At 37.9% G+C, this 13579-nt stretch overlaps 1 protein-coding gene across 4 annotated transcripts in view; it reads left to right on the forward strand.

Annotated features, from left to right (window-relative positions):
- Positions 1-13579, forward strand: part of LOC107023474 (chaperone protein ClpB4, mitochondrial) — a 55062-nt gene that overhangs the window by 13028 nt on the left and 28455 nt on the right. For all 4 annotated transcript variants that reach the window (XM_027917613.1, XM_015224183.2, XM_015224182.2 and 1 more), the window contains exons 5-7: positions 4354-4408; positions 5106-5256; positions 5919-6227. In XM_027917613.1, coding sequence (XP_027773414.1) covers positions 4354-4408; positions 5106-5256; positions 5919-6227 — 515 coding nt within the window. The remainder of the gene's footprint in view (positions 1-4353; positions 4409-5105; positions 5257-5918; positions 6228-13579) is intronic.

A 13579-nucleotide genomic window follows, 5' to 3' on the forward strand; every position in this document is an offset into this window, starting at 1 on the left:
TAAACCGTTCATGACTTAATTTAGAAGTGGGGTGAATTTACCAATTCACCCCTTGACTTGGCAGCAGCCTGCAAGAAGGCAGTGCGTGCGACGCCTCCCCTTGACGGGGCTTCACAGCCATGACTGGCTGTCAAAGCCCTCCGTAATTGGCTACAGTAGCTGGCCAAGCTTCCGTCCCTCGCCCATGGTTAAGTCCCCATCGACGACACCCTTTGACTGGGCGTCACAGCCACGACTGGGGTGAACTGCTCCGTCGTTTGGGGTCTGCCTGGGACTGCCATGCCAACAGTTTTGGGTCCGACTGCCATGCCAACAGTTTTGGGTCCTTCCTCAAGGACCCTTAGATGGTCCTTGGGGATGATTTCCCAGACGTTTCCAACCCAAATACGATTGTTTATAAGTTTAACACCTCTCACATGACTTTCATCCGAAAAAAACATGTAAAACTCGACGAAACTCGCCTAGACGTACAAGGTTGACTCAAAGCATATCTTTTGAACGTCATGAACGTTCTTGGTCGCTTGACCACCAAACTTCCCGAAACTTTAACCACTGACTATACATGCTATATTAACTCAATTAAGAACCTTAAAACACCAAGAAACACGCATAAACACATAGAACGACATTTTAGACATTTAGGTGACTTAGTCGTCAAACGTCTTGGTCGTCCCTTGACGTTTGACTTCCAACACCTCTAATATTTTAAGTACTGCCTATATACCATATATTAGACATATTAAGGACCTTAGAACATCAGTACAATTATGTTAGGCTCTAGTTAACCTAGGTCATTTTCGGGGTCTTACACATCAATAGGTGGTGGATTATGCAAAACATAACAGATGTCACAAGTGTGTCCAAGTTTATGACATTAATTATATTTGGATTGAGGTTTCCCAAAATGGCCTCTTCTTCAATTCTATATGACTAATATGTTTGTTTCTTATGACTTGAGATGCGAGAATAGTGGGTGATGAAACTACTTTGTGACAGGGAGGCACAACAAGATGAAGTAGAAGAGAGAATAATTCATCTATTGGAATTGTACGACTAGCTATCTTTGTAAACATTGTGTATTCTTTATTTATTGTTTTTTAGTTGGTTACCTTTTGTTTTTTGTGGTGGTTCCCTGACATGTAGTGGACTCATACTATTCATCAATTGATATCAGAGCAAGTTTCTCCTAACATATTAATACGTTGGAGAGGTCTTGCTCTGATCACACACTGAACCAGTAGGAAGTCCAACAAGTGTAAGAACTAGAAACTATGTCTACCTGTGTTGTTTTTCCACATTTGCAATCATTTTTGCACATACCTATCCAAGTAAGTAGACCTATCCAAGTAAGTAGACATCAAAATTTTGTCTCTTTAAGTTGGTCATTTGATATATGCTTTCATGGAATCGATATATGTTGTTAGTGTATAAAGTACATTTCTTTTCTCAAAATTGAATACCATGTCTGGAATGGGCAAATAATTGATAGAGTGCCATAGGAGACTACATAATTGAGTTTTCGCTTTGTCCAATTGTGCTTTAGCTTTTGCATCTTTCTCTCTAGACTTTGCCTTTTCATGTATTACATAAACATTGTTGGTCAAGTGATCCACCTTGACCTTTGCACCTCAATTCAACTGAGGAAGCGTAACTACATAGTTTGAACTTCCTATTAATGGCTGAATTAGTGGTAGGGCTTGAACTTTCAGTTTTTCGTATTTTTGGAACCAGAAATATCACAACAAAAAGATATTTTTGCAAAATTTCACTTGAGAACAATAAGAAATACTTTATTATACGGACGTGGTTGTTTAGAAATCGAGATCTCGTCCGAAACAACTTGGATATCGCTGGAACCTTAATTTCGATGATTGGGTTTGTTCAAAACTGTAAAAGTCTGGTTGGAATGGCTAGACGACCCTAGCAGAAAAAAAAACAGAAAAAAACAGGAACAACCCTTACTCATCGGTGCGTGACCCAGATCTTGTTGGAAAATTATCACCTCCAATGGGCGCATTAGAGTATGTGAGGTGACGTTTTCCAATGGTGTTGATTGGGTTTTGGTTGCTTGAGCTTTTCAATCCTTGTGATGGTGGTGGTTTTGCACAACATCCCTAAAATAAAAGATGACATATGTTAGTGATAACGGTTGAGGAAAATTGACGCACAATAACTAGTTTTTTACTTGAATTTTGTCACCGATGTTGTGATATCATGTGAGAAATATTAAAAACTATTATTGAATTGTGTATTTACATTATTATATAGATATTCTATTTATATCCACTATAATATAATCCTTTACCAGGTTGAATACTCTATTCCTATTCGTTGTGTATACATATTCCTATTTTAACATTTCCAATTTTTTTTGTAGTGAATAAACTACAACCTTTTTGGGTTATCCTACTCAAATATACAAGTACCATATATGATGTGTATAACAGAGGGGGGAGGGGTCACAGCTGATTCAATAGTTGTTGGAGATGTAGAGTTGTTCTTTTGTAACAGTGCTTCCTTGCTAGGGATCTGCGCTAAGCCCACACTTTCTTGTGCTGTTTACGTAATGATTTATTCAATCATACATAAAATAAGTTTTACAATATATGCTAATTGCAAATGATATTTTGTTGTTTGATAAACTAGTGAGAGAGTTGATCGTTGATTGACAAAACTAGTGAGGAATTAATTAGAAGTTGCAATTATAGACAAGAATGGTAAAGTATAAGGAATTTTACAATAAGTAAAAGTAAAATAGAAGATATGTATTGCAAGTTTAGCCTCAGAATAATGAAGTTGAAGTTGGGTTAGATAGGATAGTGATGCTAAATACAAAAAAATAATAATCAGATATCGAAACTCAATCTTCTAATTAAATAACATGAAAGCTTAAGATGTAACACAATATTTAGACGGACCCCCCATTAAATGCTTTGTGATGATGAGATATGTTAAAGAATGACAAAAGTCCCACATTGGTGGTTAATGAGATGGGTGGACTCCTTATAAGGTTTGGACAATTCTCCTCCCTTTGAACTAAACTTTTGGGGGTTGAATTAGGCCCAAAACCTAATTTAACAAGATATATACATAAGTGGAATGTAAGGTCAATGGGTTGGTTAGATCAAACTGGATTAAATGGGAGTAAATGCTTGACCATTAAGACCCTATTTTGAATAACTTGTAAATATTAATGTCACATGTCCTACAGGAGGAGTGTGAATAGGTTCATTATATTCATTCTATATAAATAAATAGAGGTGTAGGGTCTATCTATTATTAATTTCCACCCTCTCTTTTCTTCCGTGTTAATTTCTCAGACCCACCAAATTGACAAGACGAACATAGTGAATATGTGGTGTCAGATGAAGGTATACATACAAGACGAAAATGATTGCATCCAAGTGAAGGTGCAAGTAGCACACATTGACAGTACAATGAGAGATTGCCTCACTCAGTTATGTCTTTTGTAGGCCTTTCAAGTGTGTTGGCTTATTGTTGATGCTATGATGGTTGAAGCTCTTAAAATTGTATGAGTAGATCTAAAACTACATGGGAATGAATCTAAAAACACCTACATTTTCAACAAATATAACTAGATTTTATAAATTTCTTTAATTATTATTTATGTATAACTAGATTTTGGTTATGAATATACAACATTAAAAGCAATTGATCAAACTTGTGCAATGCTAATTCGTTAGAGTTGAAGGCTCGTCGCTATTACTCTTACATTTTGTGTTTACCAGGAGCTCTTAGTGTTGTTAAGAGATTTGTGTATCAATGTAAACTGTAGAAAATCTCTATTCTGAAAAAATCCTAAATTTGTCAAGACCCAATTTACGTTAAATCGTGAAAGCACCCAACATTCCTGTGTTGAGTGAACCACACAATAAACAACTAAGACATTCTGAACCTTAGCTAATAAAGTCTAAAATGGAGAATGCCATAAATAATCGAGTCTCTATTAAGATGGAAGATATTCTTTTATCATGAAAAAGAAGACATAGTACTGCTTATTGACATAATGAGTGTTTTATATGAAGGGTTCTTAGTCTAGTGGTATAAGGTAAATAATTACTTTATGTGAAGGATAAGAAAACTAATTGTTCTCTTACAGATGCATAAGGAAGCACCAAAAATGTCATATAAAATATTATACATTTCTCCTATTAAGATAAAATGAGCCTAGGCAATGCTAGCTTATAGTTACTTTGATTCTTTTTTTATTTTTACACAGTCTTCAATCATTAAAAGAAGTCCCCCAAAAAAGCCGAAAAGAGGTGAAAGATTGTATCAGCCAAATCTATATGACACCCAAACATCAGGATGATTTGCTTTCTTACCTTGCAGGTTAGCTCAAAGGATAGTACGTGGAGATGTTCCTGAACCTTTGATGAATCGGAAGGTTATAACTTCTCTCTCATTGCTTAATTTAATTGAATTTATATTATTGTGTGAAGGACAGCAAGAATATCTCTTTGCATGAGTTTAATCAAGTGATTGTGTATGTGAAAAGCTTGGAAGATGGCATTTGCAATGTTAGTCAGATTGCTTTTTCTTCTATTTTTTTTTTGTTTGGAAATATCTTGATTTGAAGAAATAAATGATAAGTTGAAAATTGCTGCTCTTCTATTGAGAAGAATGGGCCTGCCTTAAGCTGTTGTTTACTGAAAAAAGGTGATGTCTCTCTTGTTGCAGTGATATTTTTATGACAAAAATATCTAGGTTTCTTTTAGCTCTCCCAGTATTGGTACATAATTTTCTGTTGAAGATGCAAGTCGGCTCAAGACAGTTGATGCAGTTCTTACTCAACTGAACCAGCATGGCAAAGTTACATATTGTCTTAATAATTTCTGGGAGTGATTTCCAATCGAGTTCGATACTGAGAAAATATGCATCACACCTGCACTCTAAAGTAGACTAAATTTTAATGAACTAAGCTAGTCCGCTTCATAAGCTGGTCTTTCACCCAACCCCTCACTCTCTGAGGGATAGGAGGAAAAGGATACGATTAACCTCATTCTCTAATTGTCTATAAGGATTATATAGTCTTTCAAGTGCTAATACTGTACTCTTATTCGTGTTCTTTTCATTTTATTTAGTTGATATCTCTCGATATGGGTGCCTTGCTTGCTGGTGCAAAGTACCGTGGAGATTTTGAGGAGAGGTTGAAAGCTGTTTTAAAGGAAGTCTCTGCATCCAATGGGCAGATTATATTGTTTATTGATGAGATACACACTGTAGTTGGTGCAGGTTTAGTATATTATTTTTACTTTCTATCTACCCGTGAATGAAGTTGTTTATTTCTACTGAATGTTTGTAAACTTCTTCAACTGTAATCTTTCTCTGAACGATCATTTCTCTATTGTCTGTTTACAAATTTCTATGTTGAAAAGTGCTGGCTCAAGCTACTTCTCTGTTTTCAAATATCAAGATTATGGACAACAAGTGGTGGCTTTCTCTTTCTGTTGGATGATTTTTCTCCTTGCTTAATTATTCTTAAGCAATATAAATTTCGTAGTAGTTCATGTGATGTCATTAGGGAATACTAGGTCTGGACTCTAGTGAAGTCAAAAGCCCTATTGCTTCACCAATTGTGTTTTAGGTGATCCACTTTTGGATTGAGCTTGGACCGTAGAAATCCTTAAATTATCATCCTGTTAATTTGGTCCTGGACTTTGGAAATGATTGAACCAGGTTTATTTTTCTTGTTTTCATATCATAAAGCTGATAAAAAATGATTGATAATGTTCTTTATGTAAGCGGCCGGGTAGAGAAGAAGGCATCTTGATACCCAAGATATAGCTTCTGATTGTAGCTGGGCTTATATATCAACTAATTTAGTGAATATTACTTGGTTAAAACTTGATGATATGTTTTATTCTAAAAATTGTGCTTGTTTCCGTTGGTTTTAGGAGCTACTAGCGGGGCCATGGATGCAGGGAATTTGTTGAAACCCATGCTTGGTCGGGGTGAACTTAGATGTATTGGAGCAACCACTTTGAATGAATATAGGAAGTACATTGAGAAGGACCCTGCTCTAGAGCGTAGATTTCAACAAGTATATTGTGGCCAACCTTCTGTGGAAGATACAATTTCTATCCTCCGTGGATTGCGTGAACGATATGAGCTGCATCATGGCGTTAAAATATCAGACAGTGCTCTTGTGTCAGCTGCAGTTCTTGCAGATCGATATATCACTGAGCGATTTTTGCCGGATAAAGGTACGCTAACTTATCATTATAACTGCAAGTTGTCTTATATGCTTCCATTGGGTTCCTATGAGATCCTTGTGAATGTTTCTCACCTTGACAGCAGTAACTACTGAGGTCCCTTGATGTCCTGTTAGTCCCTTTTCTTCAAAGCATTTATCATCCTCCTGTAAATTTTATAAGCTTAGAGATTGCTCACCTTGACAACAGTAATCTGCTCTGTTAGCAGTATTATTATAATGCTACAGTTTTTCTTTTTCCTTTGGTTATTGGTACTATTTCTACCGTCAGTACTTGAATATATTATTTTCAATAGAGTAGTTTATTTTGATGAAGTAAGAAGAATGTCATTAAAAGATCAAGCAGATGCACAGATTACAAAAGAAAGAAATATCAGCTCCCAAAAAGGCGAAAAAAAAAGAAGCTATCTAAACATCTAACAACAGAGATCTATGGAGCTGATAAATTCTAGGTAAGAATCGACTCCAAGTACAGGAGAGAGACTAACCCAACCAAAAAGAGTAATCGAACATCTTGCTTTAAAGGTAGAGATGGGAGTTGGGGTGCCATCAAAACATCTTCTGTTCCTCTCCGTCATAATCACCACAAAATACAGGCTGGAACCAAAGACCAGATCCGCTTGATGGACTTCCCAACTTTCCAGGAACTCCAACACACAAAGGCCTCTCTCGATGATCTTGGCATGGCCGAAGTGAGTCCAAAAAGTGAGAAGATGTTCCATAGGCCTTTTGCAACTGTGCAATGAAGGAACAAGTGATAATGGATTCTGAGTTGCACAAGCACATGTAGCATCTGTTGACTATTTGGAATTTCCTCCTCATGAGATTATTCTGAGTCAAACAGAGTCTTTTAGAGTAATCCAACTGAAACAAATAACTTTAGTTGGTAATTTAGTTCTCCAGATTAATTTCCATGGCCATTGATCAATTAAGGTCTTCTTGGAGCTTTGTTGGTTGGTAGCATGCTTTAACTAAGTGGGATCCGTCCCTGCTATGTCTCCAGATAAGTTTGTCCCTGCGTTGACTGTTTGAATGGTGGCCATAAAGCTAAAAACCTCTTCCAACTCCCAATCATTAAGATTTCTCCTTAGGATCAGATTCCACACACTCTTCCCTGTACTGCGAGTTGGTTGAGTGTGGATGAGATGCAATTGCGAAAATGTTTGGAAAAACATTCATCAGAGGAGTGTCTCCTAGCCAAATATCTTTCAAAACTGAATATGTACCCCATTTTCCACCATAAGTGAGGCATCACTGAAGAATATTTCCCACAGTTTCCTTATATCTCTCCAGACCCCCGTACCACAAGAGGTAATTACTTTATTAGAGCACCAATGACTATCACTACCATACTTTGCTTGGATCACTTCCTTCCACAAGCCAGTTGCCTCTTGATTGTATCTCCAGTGCCACTTCAATAGCATACACTTGTTATGTAAGGCCAAGTCCATATTGTTTTGGCAAAGTGACTTTGGCCCATTTAACAAGGTGAATTTTGTGGTCCTTCTTGTTGCCTTCCTAGAGGAAGTCTCTCCTGATTTTGTCAAGTCGCTGTTTCACCTGAGCTGGCATAAGGAGTAAGGACATAAAATAAGCGGGAATGTTGTCCAATTTACTATTGATGAGTGTTAATCTCCCCCCTAGAGAGAGGTATTATTGTTGCCAGGAGGCTAACCTTCTCTCAAACTTCTCAACAATCACATTCCAACCAAACTTGAGATGATCTTTCATGGCACCCAAAGGCATACCCAAGCAGGTGGTGGGAAAGGAGACAGTAGGGCTACACATGATATCTGCCATATCTTCAAGATCAAGGACCTCATGTACAGGACTATCGGGTATATAGTGCTCTTGGACATGTTGATGTGGAGACCTTGACAACGCTTCTAAGAGCATGAGGGTGAGACTAGATATTGCACTTGAGATTTCTTAGCCCCACAGAAAAAAGTGTCATCAGCAAATAAAAGATGTTAAAAGATGTGAGATCGAGACTGGTGGACCATAACCATTGCCCACCTCAAAAAGACTTATATTAATTGAAGTTGTTTAGCCTTCTCCAACATCCTACTCAAACTCTCCATATTAGCCAGAATAAAAAGGAAGGGAGATAAGGGGTCCCCTTGCCTGATGCCTCTATCGGGAGAGGAAAAACCCACATGTCTTCTATTCACTAGTACAAGTACTTTATGGTGGAGAAGCTATACTTGATCCACCTAATCTATCTCTCTCCAAATCCCATTTGCCTTAGGATTAGTGTCCTTAAAGGCGATTGCATTTCGCCTTTGGCGACGAGACATGGCGAGGCAAGGCCTTTCCGCTTATTTCCAGTGACGTGTAGCGAATTCAAAAAGGCGTGTCATGGCAATCAAAAGGCGACTGGCGACGTGACGTGGTGATGCAATTGGCGTTGTCTTTTTAGTATTTTCTTTATAAAAAAGTCAGATTTAATAGTTAAAAGCCAAAATTAGGGTTTTTTTGGTGTATTTTTGCAAACTCACCTCAGATTAGGCGTTGCAACTATTCTCCTCCTCTTCTCCTCATATTTCACAAGTCGCGACCCCTAGAGACTTACACGGTCTTCGCAAATCGCGACGCTGCTGTTTATGTACGACTTACGCGACTGTTGTTCAAGTACAACACCTGGAGAGCTGTGCGAATCTCTTCTTCTCTTCTAGTTCTTCCCTTCTTTTCTTTTTCTTCTTGGTTTTTTAGCAGTACGACTATGCTGCTCTATTTTTCAGACCTCTATTTTTAGTGGTAGACTGGCGGTGAAGTGTGAATTGAGTGCTTTGTTCTTTTGTTATATGTTGAAGTCCTCTGCTGCTCACTGCCTATATTTTTTAAAAAAAATAGTCTAATTTTTCTATAGTTATTTCTTCCCTACTTAATTTAGTTCTATACTATTTAATAGAGTATTTTGAATTATTGGTTCATTCAAGTTCTAGACATTTAATATCTACTATTAGTTTTTGGGTTGAAATGTTTGTTAATATATGTTATTGCTATTAAGATTTTGGATTTTTATATATTCAATTAAAATTTTTAATTTTTGGTATTAATTGGCGCCTCGATTCTAAAAGGCGAGCGGCGAGCAAGTCGAGGCAGGCCCTTGTCGCCTTTTGTCACCTCTCGCCATTCAAAACATCGCTTTAGGATTAAAATAAGGATGAACCAACTCAACTTATCAAACGCCTTCTCAATATCAAGTTTAAAAAGCAGACCTAGAGTACCACTTTTCAGCTTCCAATCTAGAACTTCATTGGCAATAAGTGTTGCATCAGTGATTTGCCTTCCCTGAACAAAAGCATCTGAAAAGCAGAGACTAGATTCCCAATCACCTTTTTTAGCCTTTCTGAGAGCAGTTTGGCCAAAATTTTGTTCACACTACCAATATGACTGATAGGCCTAAAATCCTTAAGTTCTATCACACCTTTCTTTTTAGGGACAAGCGCAATAAAAGAGGCATTAAAAGATTTCACCATGTGGCAATTGTTGTGGAAGTGATTGAGCATACCCAAAATATCTTGCTTGATAATTCCCCAGTACTTCTGATAAAACCCCATAGAGAAGCCATCTGGCCCTGGACTTTTGTCTGGGGCACATGAGTTGATTGCAGTCAATATTTCTTCTTCTTCAAAGGTTTGCTCCAAAGTAGTCTTCTCTTCAGAACTCAAACAACCTAGACCCTCAAAAGAAGCATTAGGCCTCCATGATTTGTTTTCATAGTATAACTCTTGGTAGAAGTCAAGAATTACCTCTTTCACCTGCTCTTTTCCTTCAATGAGGTCATTTCCTACCAGCAATCTGTCAATGTGGTTGTATCTCTTGTGGGAGTTGGCTATTCTTTGAAAGTGTTCTGTGTTCCTATCCCCCTCTTTTAACCATAGACACCGCGATTTTTGTATCCAAGAGGTTTCCTCTGCCTTTGCTAATTGTTGAATCTCTAGTTGTAATTGCAAAATTTTGTTCTTTTCGACCTGAGACCGGACCCTTCCTTCAGTTGCTTGTTCTGTCAGCAGAAGATCATCCATGGCTTTACTGCTTCTGGAATTTAGATTGCCAAGACCTCCTTGTTCCAGGTAACAAGGTCTTTCTTCAAAAAATTTAATTTCTGAAAACTTGATAAGTTTATATAGAGTAGTTCATTTTGTTTTTGAAAACTTGGTAAGTTTTATTAGAGAATTGTGTTTGATGTTTTCTTTTGCTGAGTGGAATCAGAACATGTCATTAAGGTGTGGGATGGGGAGGGAAAATCAAATCAACCTGATAGATAAAGATCTGGGTGGGGTGGGGTGGGGTTGGGTGGTGGGGTTGTAAACCTTAAGATACGATTAAAGAAGATAGTACCATACTCTATACATGATCCTTGTAAACTATCTGAAGTAATAAGACAAAAAGAAAAAGAAAAAAAATTGAGATTCATATTCTCTATTGTTAGATAAATCTTTGGAAGGAAGTAGACTCCTAATAAATACTGGAGCTAAAGTAGACATGTTAACATGAAAATTGCTGTATGATTTGTGCTATATATTTCAAGAAATATTAGAATAGTAGGAATTTACCAATCATTGTTCAAGTTGTAGAGTAGTATCTGGAAAATATTTTAGTAAAAGTAAGCTAGTGACTCTGGTTAAAAAATCTAATGATGTAGCAGCTGTTGTCAACTACCTTGTAAGAAATAAAGACTTGGAAAAAAATTATCGAATTGTGTATCTACATAACTACATTGAGCCCTATTTATAGACAAACATGACAATCCTTCTTCAAGTAGAGTACTAGATACAAATCATATTTCTATTCCTATTCTAACACCCAACCCCCCCCCCCATTCCGCTTCCTCAAGTTGGTGCATAGAAGTTATTTGTACCGAACATACTAGATACGTTATTATTATGAGGATTACTGGGGAATTTAGTGAAAATGTCTGCAAGTTGATCACTTGACTTCACAAATTTTGGAAGAATATCTTCGGAGAACATCTTTTTTCTGGCAAAGTGATAATTAATCTCAATGTGCTTAGTCTCTAATGATATACTAGATTTGATGTGGTATGAAGGAGGACGCTTAAAAGGCGGTCTTATTTTCTGCTGAGCAAGCACTTCGTTGTTAGGACTGATCTGAAGGCATCGAAAATCTCCTGGAGCAGCAATTCATAGACTTGCAGATGCTGGCATTTCAAAATTATGGCTTTTGCGTTCACCATTGAATAAAAAAAGGGGTTTGAGAATAAGGCTGCTAATGCCTTGATGCTGAACTTTTAGATCATTTCTTTACACATGATTGACTTCTACCTCAAGATTAAGCAAACTTGGTTGACTGAGCCTGCCTTGCAGTTGGTAATTGAAGAACTGCAGGTTCAGCCATGTAAATACTATACTTGGTGCAATAATCAGTTGAGGTGGAAGGGTAGATGCAGGTGATGATGATCCACTGTTGAGGAGGACTATCATGGAACTCTAGCATAGTACCCTCAACGGGGCCATTCTGGGATGAATGCCACTATATGAAGTTGCAGTCCTTGTTCCATTGGAAATCACTCATTCAAGATGTCAGAGACTTCATAAGTGTGATATATGCCAGAGACATTAGTATGATGCAATGGCTCCCCAGGTTATTGGCTATTCCAGAGTACTCCCAACTTTTCATTGTGGGGGCAGATGCTGGTTGGAAGGGTACTGTGTTGTTTTCGATACAAACCCCCTTGGCTCCTAGACACCAGGTTTTGTTCGTGTATGATAGAGAACTGTTGGCATTGATTTTGTTGTACAAAAGTGGTCTCATTTTCTGTTCGGTTACCACCTTGTTGTTAGGACTGATTAGAAGGCATTGAAACATCTCCTAGGGCAGCAAATTCATAGACTTTCAGGTTTCTGGCATCTCAAAATTGATGGGGCTTTTGACTTCTCCATTGAATATTGTCAAAGCAAAAAGTCTCACATTGGTGGTTAATGAAATGGGTACTCGTTTTAAAGGCCTGGGCTGTCCTCCTCCCTTTGAGGTAACTTTTGGGGTGAGTTAGACTTAAGATCTAATTTAACATGGTATCGAAGCATGACCCATTTCACCGATGTTGAGGCCCAAAAAGATAGGCGCCTGGTACGTGTAAATACACTTATACAGTGATCTTGTTAAAAAATTGCCGAGAAAATGTCCACCCACCAGATGCTAAGCACTGGGTGTGAGGTTGGTCAAAAGTTGCTAAGTGAGGTGGGGTGTTAAACGCAAAAAGTCCCACATTGGTGATTAATGAGATGGATGTACTTCTTATAAGGCTTGAGAAATCCTCCTTTCCTTTGAGCTAGCTTTTGGGGTGTGAGTTAGGCTTAAGACCTAATTTAAAAATACAAAAGGGATCTGAAAATATGGCTGTTAATGCCTTATCCAGAATGTGCATGATGCTGAGGTTTTGGCCATTTCCTTACTTAACATGATGACTTATACCTCTAGACAAAGAATACTTGGTTATTTGATCTTGCACTGGCGTTGGCAATTGAGAAACTGCAAGTTAAGCTATTTAAATCCTAATGCTTGGTTGATTGATCCTGCCTTGCTGTTGGCAATTGAGGAACTGCATGTTCAGCCATTTAAATCCTGTTCTTGGTGCAATAATCAACTGAGGTGGGATGGTGCTCTTGGTGCGATAATTAGCTGAGGTGGGATGGTGTTCTTGGTGCGATAATCAGCTGAGGTGGGAGGGTGGATTGGTTGCAGGTGATGATTCACAGTGGAGGACTATAATGGAACTCTAGCATAGTGCCTTAAGGAGGCCATTCTGGCATGGATGTCAGTATATGGAGATTGCAATCATTAATCCATTGGAAATCACTAATTCAAGATGTCAGAGACTTCCATTCACGAGTGTGATATATGCCAGAGACAAAAGTATGATACAACAACTTCCCCAGGTCTGTTGCAGCCTCTTCCTATTCCTTATGGTGATTGGACTGACATATGCCTGGATTTTATTGAAAGCCTTCCTAAGTCTCATGGTAAGGATGTTATCTTGGTTGTGGTGGATAGACTTAGCAAGTATGCACACCTCCTGAGCCTACAACACCCATACACAAACAGGGCCGAACGGGGGCCGAGTGCTTCTTAGTTTGTGTCATTAAGTTGCATGGTATGCCAATTATTATGATAAGTGACAACCCTGTGTTCCTGAGTTCCTTTTGGCCGGAGTTCACACTGAAAAACTCCTAAGTGTGTAGTTGCAAAGATAAACAACGTACCATCCTTGGAGGACTGATGGCCACACAAAGGTGGTAAACAGTACATTGAAGACTTACTTGAGGTGTTTTTATCCTGATAGTCTCAAGTAGGGATGGAAAATGGGTAATTTATATA

This window comes from Solanum pennellii, chromosome 6 (genome assembly GCF_001406875.1).
Source record: "Solanum pennellii chromosome 6, SPENNV200".
Classification (NCBI taxonomy): Eukaryota; Viridiplantae; Streptophyta; class Magnoliopsida; order Solanales; family Solanaceae; genus Solanum; species Solanum pennellii.